General features: G+C 35.8%; 1 protein-coding gene across 25 annotated transcripts in view; it reads left to right on the top strand.

The window, feature by feature from the left end:
• Positions 1-6208, top strand: part of LOC106884266 (uncharacterized) — a 275565-nt gene extending 269357 nt beyond the window's left edge. For all 25 annotated transcript variants that reach the window (XM_089358952.1, XM_089358949.1, XM_089358953.1 and 22 more), the window contains 2 exons: positions 2448-2897; positions 4205-6208. In XM_089358952.1, the coding sequence (XP_089215078.1) occupies positions 2448-2888 (441 nt within the window). In that variant the 3' untranslated portion in view covers positions 2889-2897; positions 4205-6208. The remainder of the gene's footprint in view (positions 1-2447; positions 2898-4204) is intronic.
• The last annotated feature ends 7361 nt before the right edge of the window (positions 6209-13569 follow it).

The raw sequence follows: 13569 nt of genomic DNA, 5'->3' as shown, positions 1-13569 counted from the left end.
TGTGAGTGATTGTGAGTTTGGGTTTGTTTAACTATCAGCTCACAGTGAGTCTTTGATATAGAGTGTTGAGTCTTGTGTAATAACAATAGTAGTGCATTGTGTATGTACTTTTTTCCTTATGGCTTTGTTATATTATACAGGATATCCACAATGTCTGGGTACATGGGGATTAACACATACTTTAAGAAATTATTATTTCTTATATTTAATTGTTTATGTTATGATTTTATTTACTCCATGTACCCACATGGGGATTAACACATACTTTAAGAAATTATTATTTCTTATATTTAATTGTTTATGTTATGATTTTATTTACTCCATGTACCCAGACCTTGTGGACACCCTGTATATTCAATACAAGGATATAAAGCATTTATACTGGCGATATCCAGCCAAAATATTCAACTTGTTTTTATGTTCAAATTGTCCAAATCCGGCTTCTCACACCAGCCCTACAATATCATTCGAAAAATTTACAGTTACCTCATCGAAATTTCAAAGCTACAAAATAATGCATGATTAATTCAAAACAGTGTGAATAAGGCTGCCTGCTGGAGCCTAGCAGTGAGTAAGACTACGCGCCCTCCATTGGTCAGTTAAAGTTTAGATCAGATTGGAGCCTGGTGCAGCCTCCTGGTTTGCCAGTCCTCAGTCAAACCCTCCAACCCATGCCATCATGGAAAGCGGACGTTAAATGATGATGATGATGATGATGATGATGATGATGATGATGATGGAGCATAATAATGCCGGAACATATGAATTCTACAATCTGCTGGTGTCATTCATAACCTAGTGATGTATTTTTGCACTTATTTTCTATGAGGAGAACTTTTTGTCGCCAAACCTCTTCCCACATCGAAGTGTACACAAGCATATTAAATATGATTGTACTTTCCTATATAGGACATTTATATTTTTGCATTCTTTTTTTTATTTTGCATGAAAAAAAATTAACAAATTTAGAAAACTATTTTTGTTTTTTTTACAAAAGTCTTTGTGTAGATGAAAAAATAATCTAAATTCTAAAATGCCAGATTTTGCTAAAGTTAAGTAAATAAATAAACAAAAGCTAATAATAGTAATTTTAGAGAAATGTCAATGAGTATTATTTCCCCATCCTTAAATGCTTGTCTCTCTCTGTTTATTTCTGTTTTTAAGAGACATTTGTGGAATGTCTTTGACTGCCGTTATTACCTCCGCCTTACCGAAGGTGGAGATATTGTTTTCAGTCATTTTCATTTGTTTGTTTGTCTGTGGACAAGATATCTAAATGGATGGATTCGGATGAAACTTTCAGGGATGCTTGGCGTCATGACTGGCATGAACTGGGATCAATTTGGGATCAATCCGGTACCAGACAAGGATTCTGGATTATTTTTCCTCTTTTTTTTTATTTAACTTTTGAGAGCGGTCAGGCTTTTTTTTTTTAGTATTCTCATTTATGAGAGCAGCTGAGTTTATTTCAGATATTCTCATTTTAAAAATCATCTCTGGCTAATCATTGAGAGGACGTTGGTGCTGCCTTGGCAGAGGTTTGCACTCTCTGAGTGCTCTTGTTATTATCATTATTATTATTATTATTATTTCAGTTTTGTTTTTTTATGCCCGTATTTTTTATTCTCTTTATGTTTTCTTTAGTTTTTGTTGAATTCAATTTTAATTTTTGAATGTTCATTGTACATTATATTCAACTGCACTCTGTTGCTTTGTTTAGTTTTGTATGTTAGAGACAAAAACCTCCAACATTAACTTCTTGCCCAAACAACAGGTTACTATCTCTCTCTCTCTCTCTCTCTCAACACACATACACACAGCATTTCGCCCTCTTCTATATTATACTACACATACATAAACACATATACACAGACTTTCACGTACACATACCTACCTGCATGCACACATCTACCCACACAGGCACTCACATGCATAACAAGATCATGTATGTATGTGTATATATATATATATATATATATATCATCATCATCATCATCATCGTTTAACGTCTGCTTTCCATGCTGGCATGGGTTGGACGATTTGACTGAGGACTGGCAAACCAGATGGCTGCACCACCCTCCAGTCTGATCTGGCAAAGTTTCTACAGCTGGATGCCCTTCCTAGCGCCAACCACTCCAAGAGTGTCGTGGATGCTTTTATGTGCCACCGGCATGAGGGCCAGTCACAAAGTAATATATATATATATACACACGCACACACACACATACACACACAATGTACACATAGACATACATATATATGTGTGTATTAATAGCAGGTATATCTACCCACACACAAATTGGTGTGCATGTATGTATGTGAGTGCATATTTGTATCTGTATACATGTCCTACATATGTTAAATTCCATAAGTTTTCTTGAACTACTTTTAAATGTTAGACATTAAAAAAATCTCATTTCTTCTTTTCCTTTCTGAATGTTTTTCAGATTCACAGCATCACAGCTCGAAGTTTATCAAAACTCCAGATGGAGAACTTAAAAAGCGAGAAGAGTGGAATCTTGGCCATCTCACTGGACGGCAAACCCACACAACGACCACGGCCAAGTCTTAAAACAATCCCTGCACCAGTGCCACCAGGTGGTGCTGACATCAATACAAAATCTGCCAAGAAGTCTCCGGCACCTGTTGCTCCAGGTTTGCAATCTCCTGCTGCTGATGCTACGGTTCTTCACCAACTTGAACATGAGTCTGCTGAAACGGAAGAGACGAGTACCGTAAAAGGAGGGACAGCAGCGAAGGCGTCGTTTTGGGAAAATGTCATAAAGAAATCAAGCAGTCCTGATAATGAAAATCAACCCGTTTTCCCTGATCTTGTTGGAGGAGATGATGCCAAATTGGAATCGGGTCAAAAACGAAAAGAAAACTAGGCAGACATGGTTTAATATTTATCTTACTCTCTATACATTATTGTCATCATTGTTGTCATTGTTTAGCCTCAGCTTAACCCCGAATAAGCAAACTTATGATGAAAGGAGTTTCAGTGAATGAACATCCTCTCCCCATTTTATTTTTTAGTATTTAGGGTTACATTTCTAATGTGCCCCACACCCCCTGCTCTTTAACGTGGTGGGTTATGATTTGAGGAAAATTTAGCTGCTGTTTCTTGCAGTTCAACTGAGTACATAATGGCTCCCCTGTTGGCTTGACCCTTACATCAGCTCATCTCTATATTAATGTCTTGGCTGATATCATTGACACCTCTCATTTGCTCTGTTTTATTTTAAAGTGTAAGCTTGGTCATAAGGTTAAGAAGTTTGCATTACAACCATTTGGCCTCAGGTTCAGTCCCACTGTATGGCACCCTGGGGCTGGATGCTTTTTACTATAGGCTCCAAACTGACCGATGCCTTGAGTGATTTCACTTGACAGAAATTGTATGGAAGACCTGCATGTGTGTGCATTTATGTGAATGTGTTGTGTGTGTGTGTGTGTGTGTGCATGTGTGCAGGTATTTTGTGTTTGTCTCTCACTACTTGGCAGCCAGTGTTGGTTTGTTTCTGTCCCTGTAACTTAGCAGCTCAGCAAAAAAAAAAGCGATTGATTAAGAACCAGTCCTAAAGTAAGTCCTGGGGCTGGTTATATCAGAGTGGTGCCACAGCATGGCCACAGTCCAAAGAGTGAAACTCATAAAAAGAATAAAGCATTACACTATATTCAACATGAATTACCTCCTCCTCCTCCTCCTCCTCCTCCTCTAATTGATGATGGGGATGAGGATGATAATGATGATGGTGATGATGCCACTGACAGGTAACAACCTCTGCCACCTTACCACCACCACCACATCACCACCACCACCACAACCAGCACCACTACCACCAACACATCATCATCATCATCATCACCATCATCATCATCATCATCACCATCATCATCATCATCATCATCATCATCATCATCACCATCATCATCATCCAGTTATAGTAACTTGTGTAAAACTGATGTTATTGTACATTGTGAAAAAATATTTTAAGCATATAAATATGCTTTAAATTTTCATTTATGAATGTATTTTATGCCTCTGTGTGTGTGTGTGTGTTGTGTTCTTATGAATACATATGTTTGTATCAATATTATATATATGTGTATATGTGTGTGTGTGTGTCTTTGTGTGTATATAAATACATATTTGTAAATATATATGTATATATATATATATATATATTTTGCTTTCTTTTACCAGATCTAACTGCTTATTGTTCCACAAACATCAGAAGAGAAACAGATGAAGACTGAGAAAATACAAAATAACAAAGACTGGATATTAACTACAATAACAACAACAACAACGACAACAACAACAACAACAGAAATATTTTTTTAACATATTTATAATTAAAACAATAAGGAACATAGATATTGCTGAATTGTGGCATTTTTTTTTTGTTTTAAGTTTCACCAGGAAACCATTTCATCTGTCCATGTGATGTTTGTTAGTTTGTTGCTGTGAAATTGTTTGTTGTCATTGGTGTCAGAGGTCAATCATACAGACAGGTGCATGCAATGCATGTGTGTGAGTGTGTGTGTGTGTGTGTGTGTGTGTGTGTTTGAGGGGGATGATGTGATTACTTTATGCTAGTTCTGATAGGGTTAGCTATTGCGAGTGTAGGGGAAGATCTATGAATGTCTAATCCAGGACGCGCTAAACTTTGGAGGAAAAGTAGAGTGAATACAGAGGTATGAAAGGTAAGCAGTGAAAGTGCAGAAGTTAGGGCTAAACCCGAGTTAATGTATAGGTGAAGTAAATATTATAAGGGAAGGTAGGGCTAGCCATGGTTGGTGTAGATGTGTGTAAGGTGAATATTGTTAGTGGAGACAGTAGGGCCTGTCTTTGTTTGTGTAGAAGTGTGCAAGGTAAGCATTCAAAAAATGGGGCAGGTAGGATTGTTTTTGATTAGTACGGAGGTGTGTAAGGTAAAAGGGAGAAGTGCTGCTCTTGAATGTCCTTATATGCAATGTAGTATAGTCAAGGTTGGAGAGATACCTTTATGGTAAACCATGATAGGGTATATAAAGTAGGGCTACCCTGGGTAGTACAGTAAATGTTGGGTTCAGTCCCACTGCATGGCACCTTGGGCAAGTGTCTTCTACTATAGCCTCGGGCCGACTAAAGCCTTGTGAGTGGATTTGGTAGACGAAAACTGAAAGAAGCCCGTCGTATATTTGTATATATATATATATGTGTTTGTCCCCCTAGCATTACTTGACAACCGATGCTGGTGTGTTTATGTCCCCATCACTTAGCAGTTCGGCAAAAGAGACCAATAGAATAAGTACTAGGCTTACAAAGAATAAGTCCCAGGGGTCGATTTGCTCGACTAAAGGCGGTGCTCCAGCATGGCCGCAGTCAAATGACTGAAACAAGTAAAAAAGTAAAAGTAAAAGTAAAGTAAGAACAAGCAAGGTAAGACTGGCACTGTGTGGAACTCAACACTTACAGAAGAACAAATCAAAAAAAGTAAAGTGTACAATATTTATAGGAAACTAAGATGGTGGTAGCAGAAGTGATAGTAAGATTGATAATGGCTGTCCTTGCTGTATAATTTCTATGTCACAGTAAATGGGAAGTGGAATATATTTTATTATATTTAAGCCAAATTTCTTAATTTCAGTTCTGTAAAATCTCCAAACAGGGTTTTATTCATTAGAACTATAATATTAGCTGTGGTAGCTTTGAAAACTTTTATTAGCTATGTGCTTCTTTGAGACATGTTTTGCATATGTGTATATATGTGGTGTGTGGCTGTGTGTGACTAAGTGAAAAATCTGAAGTAAATGTTATCCCTTAAAAATACTGCTTTTTGACAATCTAAATTTAGTTGTTTCCACTGGTAACATATATATAATTTATATTGTCTTGTAATTCTTCTGTTGAACATAGCTGCATATATGTATGTGTGTGTGTGTGTGATTTTTGTATTTGTTGATGAGAGAAAGAGAGAAACAAACAGACAGTGGAAGATCAGACGAATCTGTTGTCATTTAAAAAATAAATTTTTTTTTTCTTTTTAGCAAGATTTGACTCAGGGGATGGCAGAGACAATAGAGTAAAAAACTGCTGGAATTTGGAATTTATTTTCAGAATATTTCTTCTTCTTCTTCTTCTCTCTCTCTCTTAAAAGAGAGAGAGAGAAGAAGAGAGAGAGAGGGAGAGAGTGAGAAGAAAGGAAAAAAAAAAAAAAAAGAATTACTCATTCAAACTCTTTCGTTTAACTTGAAAAAAAAAACTATTATTTTTATTTTTATTATTATTATTGTTATTATTATTATTATTATTATTATTATTATTATTATTATTATTATTATTATTATTATTAATGTTGTTGTTGTTGTTGTTGTTGTAGACATATGTATTTTTGATTGTTAATTTAAACGACAGCAGTTGCTGACATTGTGTCTGTCTGTGTAGTTACAAAGAGCGATGGAAACCTGTTGGGTTTAGCAACAATAGGCAGGCAGACAAACACACCACATGCAGATTAAACACACGCAGGCATACATTCGCAGCAAAATACGCAGACACACATGCGTGCACACACATGCGCATGCATGCACACAGATTAAACACATGTAGACATACGCTCCTAGAGACACACATACACACATAATAAATGTGGACACACACACAAACATACACATACACATACACATACAGCCTGCTTTTGGTCAGAGCAAACTGCTGCTTCATAAACCTGTGTAATAAGCTTCATTATTTCCATCATCATCATCACCATCATCATCATCGAAACCGTTATTATACTCACCATCAATACCAACATTATCACCATTATTATCATAATCATTGTTTTGTTAATTAATTGAGATGTGTTTTTTGTTTTATTTGTTTTAAATCAGATCTGTGTATATTTTGATGTAGCAACTGACATTAATGAACATTCACAATTACTCTACTAAATAACTAGCCACTTCACCATCATTATTATTATTATTATTATTATTATTATTGTTATTATTATTATGATTACTATTATCATTATTGTTGTTATTATCATTTGTTGAGCAGTGGATGGTAGATTTGGTAGAGTGCTGGAAACGAAAAAAAAAAAAACAGAAAAAGCTTTTACACCATTTAGTCAAATATCTAATTGTGGTCCAAGTTCAAATCCAGCCTGAGGTAATTTTTGCCTTCATCTCTCCTGGAGGATAAAAGACATACCGGGAAAATTATTTCTGTTATCGGAATTCATAGAAGGTGATGAGGTTTGCGGAATGAACAGAATACCAACAAGACTAAATACCTTAATATAGTTTTCTCGCTTTGTGCTTCATTCCTTTGGAGACGAAAGGGTAATAAGAAAAGTACCTGTAATTTGCTGTGGTCAGTTCAGTAGAAATTTTTTTTAAACCTGTCGTTTCCTCAAACTATATTCATAGAAGACAGAAAAGATGACAAAACTAGTACTGAATTAGAGTAAATGTAAGACAGTATTTCTTCACATGGCCCCTTCAAGTTCATAGGATATATCACATGCATTAGGGGTGAGCCTTGAATTGACTCTGTTAGTTCAAATATTGAGGTGGGAGATATCAAAGAAATACTCACCAGTAATTATCGTGGGAATGGTTTGTTAATTCAACTTTAGCTGCAGATGAGAGAATATATTTGATGATATATAAGTGACTAAGATTCTTGAAAATGGTGCTCTAGCATGGTCACAGTCCTATAGCTAAAACTAGTAAAAGGACACACACACACACGTGCTCTCACTTACTCCTCTTGCTCTGCTAATTTATATGCAAATTTTTAAATATGATTTAACCACCTCCACCACCACCATGCATACCATAAGTCTCATTGTCAATAAGTGCAGAAAGCGAATGAGAAGAACTGGAACCATTATGTGGTTATATAAGATCCTTTACATCATACCTCACTGTCTTAAAATGGAGACTGCTATGTATCAGATTAAAAAGGCAGGGGGGTTACAGCTGGAATAATGTACTTTCATCACAGGTCAGTTTGATTGTGTCAGACCTGGAGCTAAACTTAAAGCTAAAACAAGAAAAAACACAAAAAAACATATCAGAAAGTCAATCCATGCGTCAACCACAAATATCTGTCGAATTCTCAATGATTATTTTATTTTTCTTCGATACATTTTGCTGTAAATGACTGCCGAATGGATTTTAATTTAATAATAATAATTATAATAATAATAATAATAATAATAATAACAATAATGAGGATAATAATAATAATGAAAAACTAACAAAGTTAATAATTTAATAACAAAATTCACCTTGCTTTCATTACAATTTATATGGAAGAAGAAATATATATATATATACATACATATGTACACATATAAAAAAATATAACAAAAAAACATTCCATTTTCTAATGGATACTTTTTTTTTTTTCGCAACCCACCCAAAAACAATCTGAGTAAGGGTATTTCTTCTCTTATTTATTTACAACTCAAACATTCCAGAAAAGTTGAAAAAAGGGAGCCCCTTCACCCACAAGGACATTCAGAAAAAAAAACCCCCACCACCAACAATATTTTTACAGCAATTGATTTACTTGTGTACAATGTTTTCAAAACTGAAAGGTGCAACAATACAATTTTTTTCTGTCGATTTTGATGCATGATGTGTTCCTGGAGCAATGTCGTTTGTCTGAAACCATAAGGTGAAGGTTACAAAGGCCTTGAGTATTTCTTCCACAAAGGTCAAAGCTACTCCTCTATGTCCCTTGTCGAGCAAGGTGTGTGGAGGTAGTGCGGTAATGTTGGTTATGAGATCAAACATGAACTGATTCAAAATATTACCTTCGGTTCTAACTGACTAAGCAAGTAACCAACTGTCATTCAGTTTCATGTAACTCTGTATGAATCACTTCTCTCTAATGACAAACCAAGGTCTTATGTGCCATCTAGGGTTTGTGTGGTTAGCAGTGATGAAGGGTATTACTCCAATGATATGTAAGTCACTGAATTAATTAATTTTTACACTCACATGAGGATCCTACCCTCTCCTCCACCAATTCAAATATTAATAATAAAGCATTTCATCTTTAATGATGAAATGGTTGAATAGATGTAAAATCATGAAAGACAAAAATAAAAATGGAAGCAAAACTATGAGAACACAATGAACATATCAACCTTTCACTGAATTTATTACCTAAATATTTTTTGTCTTCTCTCTCTTGTGTGTGTGTGTGTGTAAATGTAAAGTTAACAGATTTGAATATGTGGATATTTCATGACATCCCAGCTGTTAGTATGAGTTTGTATGAGTAATTATATGAATGTATCTGTGTTTGCATGTGTGTATGTGTGTGTGTGTATCAAATAATACAGGTATAGAGACTTACATTCAAGACTTTAAGTTTCTGTGTCAATAATTCAATGAATGTTGCACATCTTCAGCTGGTGTCAGCCCAGTGCACATATCACCATCAATTACAAACTGTGATTTGTCAATATCTGTAATCTCCCCCCCTCCCCCATGTATTTGAATTTAGAAATGTGAAGAAAAGATATTCATATAGGCACACAGACATATACACACATACACATACAAGCATATATATCCAGGCATACATACATGCACACAAACATGGTGGTGTTTCAACATGTCCTTAGCTGTGAAGGCTAAACAAACTGAATAATACATACATGTATATATATATATATATATCTATATATATATATATGAAAAAATAAAGGTTTCTCACAGTTGTGACAAGAAAAATTTGCACACACAAAAAGAGCAAAAAAGACAGTGAAAAACTGCAAAGAGACTACAGTTGTGGTCTTGTTTGTGGCCATGTTCTCCACAATGAGATTTTGTAGCAAGTTGTGTCAGTTGGTTTTAATAAAGACAATTTTTTTTTTGTTTCAAGTCATCAATAACAAACCATATTTGTTGTTTCTTTTTGTTTTTAATCTCTTTATCTTTTATATTTTGCTTGTTTCAATCATTGGACTACAGTCATAAGTCAAAGAAATTGCTCTCAGTACTTTTTTTTTTTTTTCAAAGTTTAATACTTATTCTATTTGTCTCCTTTTCTGAATTGCAGAGTAATGGGGATGTAAATGAACCAACACTGGTTGTCAACTAGTGGTAGTGATGGGGACAAACACAAAGACACACACACACACACATGCATATATACATACAATTTGACAGTTTGCATGAAAGGAAATCAAAACAATATTTCACCTAAAAATAAAATTATTAAAAAAAAAAAATCAAATAATATTAACCAGATTATGGCTGAGAAATAGCAGTTTACTCAAAGTAACCACCTTCAACTTCCACCTCAACGGCAAAAGGATTTTGGAACTTCACTGTGTCTCTGGGAAGACCTTTGAACACCTTGATTTTGGTCACCAGCTTGGCCTTCGTGTTGCAGACGAAGTGGTTAGTGCTTTTCTCAATGGTGCTCAATACATAATAACCCATAGGATTACAATCAGAGGAATTAAGAGGCCAGAAACTGGGGCTGGTGAAGTCAAAGAAATTCTCTGACAATCACTTCTGACTCTTTCCAAATGTATGGCAAGGATCCACACCCATGACCTTCTAGCAGTAATCCTCTCCAAAGTCATAAAAAAAAAATATACGATGAAGTCTATGCTTAACTGCATAGGTCAGAGTACGACTCAAACAAGCCTGGAGTTATCTCCTTGTACTTTCAGAAAAACAGAAATAATATTGGACATCAATCAGTGCTTTTTCTCACCTATTACATATTTATTTCTAGTTAGTTTTTTTTTTTAATGCTTCCTGTATTAAATATGTTCAGTGCAGGCACGTGTCATCAGTAGTTACTCAGAGTAGGCAGTTGATGACATTTATGTAGTAAAACACACAAAAAATAAGTGAAACACAGGCGCGCGAATGAGTTGAAGGTAGTTTTACTTCTGCCTTTCTAGCACGTAAAGAAAACGGTGTTGTAGGAGTGTACACAGCACGTGTACAACAGCAGTACTATGCATAGCTTAAATACTGAGATTGAAAAACCGGGGTAAATTATGCCTACCTAATTTACAAAAACATAAAATATCTTGTATTTTATGCATAGTAATCAGAGTAACCTTCATAATTTTATTGACTTAGGTGCACAAAAGGAAAAATGTTCAACTTCTAAAATACAAAATTTTGTCAAAAATGTTCAAAGTAAACCGTGTTCTGCGTAAGACATTCCACCAGTATACGAAGTTTCAAACAGTTTAGTTAAAAAAAATTAATTAAAAACTTCTCTGCACCAAACTGAACAGATCCGGAAAATGTTGCTATCAATCTATTTTATTCAACATAGACACTGTCTACCTTGCCTGCCTAGGCGGCACATCCCTGGTTCGGTGCCCCAGCATAGCTGCAGTCTAATGACTGAAACATGTAAAAGAAAAAAAAATACCAACTTAGTTAATATCTCTTGCTATATCTGTGAACAGGTTGAGTTATCAACCCTTCTGTTATGATAACTCCACAGGGGGGTCTACTTGGAATTCGACTCACAGCCGGGTCTCATTAATGCAAATAAATAAATAAATAAAAGGAAAAATGTGACAAGATGAGAGTGAAAAACGAGCAAATACAACATAAAAGTATACTTACATCAATTTATTGTTCCTATTTTTGGATTACGTGATCTACTTTATAAAAGCAATTAAGGGCAGCTGTATTGATGCTTGTTGTTGTTCTTGTTGTTTAGCTCCAGATTAGTTCTGATCGAGAAGACTGTACCAACTGTGACCAACATCTTTTATTTTTGCAAATATAAGATATCTACGGTCGCATTGTCAAACTAGTAAGTATTGAAATGACCATCTATGCATCATACTTATTGCATATACTTATTGATAAGCCAGTCACTGCGGTATTCACCCTGAGATAACATCTCTTACGGAAATGCTGTATTAAGAACACTATAAATAGCAGAGGAAGGTGAAAACCGCCGCAACAGCGGTCAGCGGGAACGCGAGGTACATTGCAGCCTCTTTTGGCCTTTTCAATGACGTGCACTCGCTGCCATCCACTTGCCTGGAGGAGAATTCGTTGCCTTCAATATCGGAGAGAGTATATGTCATTGAAAAGGTTCCAAAAGGACAGAAAACATCTGGTGTTCTTGCTGGTCGCTGCTGGGGTAATTTCTCTTCTCCGTCTGATATTTATTGTATTTTTAACATTGCAAGACCATAAGAGCAACTGGTCTATCAACGGTGTATATATACATACAGTATGATACATAGAGAGCTATTCTAATTTAGTACTGTCTCAACTGTGTATACCAGATTTGCAGTTATAGGTATTAGCTTTTTTTCAAAGACAAATGCTGTCTCCTTGTAGTTTATGGGCCCATTGAAAAAGAATTAGTCATCCGTCTTAAGAAAACGACACATTCCATAATATAGTCCTAAATATTACATAAGGCGGTGCTCTGAGTTCAAATGCCGCTGGAGAGCAACTTTACCTTTCATCCTTTTAGGGTCAATGGATAAGTATTAATCCAGGACGATGGATTAGCGGAGTGTAAGAACTGTATGTTTTGCGTTATTTGTTCTGGTTTTTATCAATCGGAGTTCAAATTCCGCCATGGCCTAAGTGGATGCATTTTAGCAGAGGCCCCTCTATTTCAAACAATCGGACCAGGTCTCTGGATTGAGGATAACTTCCTCCCTCCTACTAGTTTTAGGGACCCTGTAAAGGGTCATGGACACGCCTTTCCTTCCAACTAATAGATGGAATGACTTGGTCTTACTCTTGAAGCTTCAACTCCTGATGGAGTCATAGGGGAGCCGTTTTGATATACGGTTTGTCTGGGTCATTCTTCGACCTGACAGAGCTTATCCTTCGTCTGGTCTGACCACAGATGAATTCTTCCTGAAAGAAGGGAGAGAGAGAGAGGGGGGAAGAGGGAGAGAGAGACAGGCAGACAGATGGATAGATAGAAAGAGTGAGAGAGAGAGAGAGAGAGAGAGGGGGGGAAGAGGGAGAGAGAGACAGGCAGACAGATGGATAGATAGAAAGAGTGAGAGAGAGAGAGAAAACAGAGATAGATAGAGAGTAAGAAGAAGAGAGATCGACAGAGACAGGCAGACAATTAGATAGATAGATAGATAGAGAGAGAGTGTGAGTGAGAAGAAAAAATGAAGACAGATAGAGAGTAAGAAAGAGTGGGAGCGGGAGAATTTTGCGTTTTTTTTTCTAGGATACAGAACGACCACAAGAATGTAGAGAACTAGAAATGTTCACGTAACAGAAAGAGATATTCTCTTAATCCTGCATTATCCAATGTGTACTTCCATCCTATGAAACAGCAGAGTGTGATTGGAAAGGTTTCATCAACAATTTCTAGAAGCTTCTCTGTGTGAGAAGTGAGATGGCCCAGTGAATAATGTGATTTTACTCATAGGATATTTCAGTTTGACGTGACACAAAAAGTACGTAATCTTACATAAAAAAAAAACAAAAAAACATTGCATCTTCGCCTCCGCATCTCCATCATTACACATTCAACTATAAGAAACATATGATAAAAGTTTACATTTTCGTTTTCATTCTCTTGTATTT

The sequence above is a fragment of the Octopus bimaculoides genome, chromosome 10 (assembly GCF_046866305.1).
Source record: "Octopus bimaculoides isolate indiv1 chromosome 10, ASM4686630v1, whole genome shotgun sequence".
Classification (NCBI taxonomy): Eukaryota; Metazoa; Mollusca; class Cephalopoda; order Octopoda; family Octopodidae; genus Octopus; species Octopus bimaculoides.
This window is presented reverse-complemented; position numbering and strand designations above follow the sequence as displayed.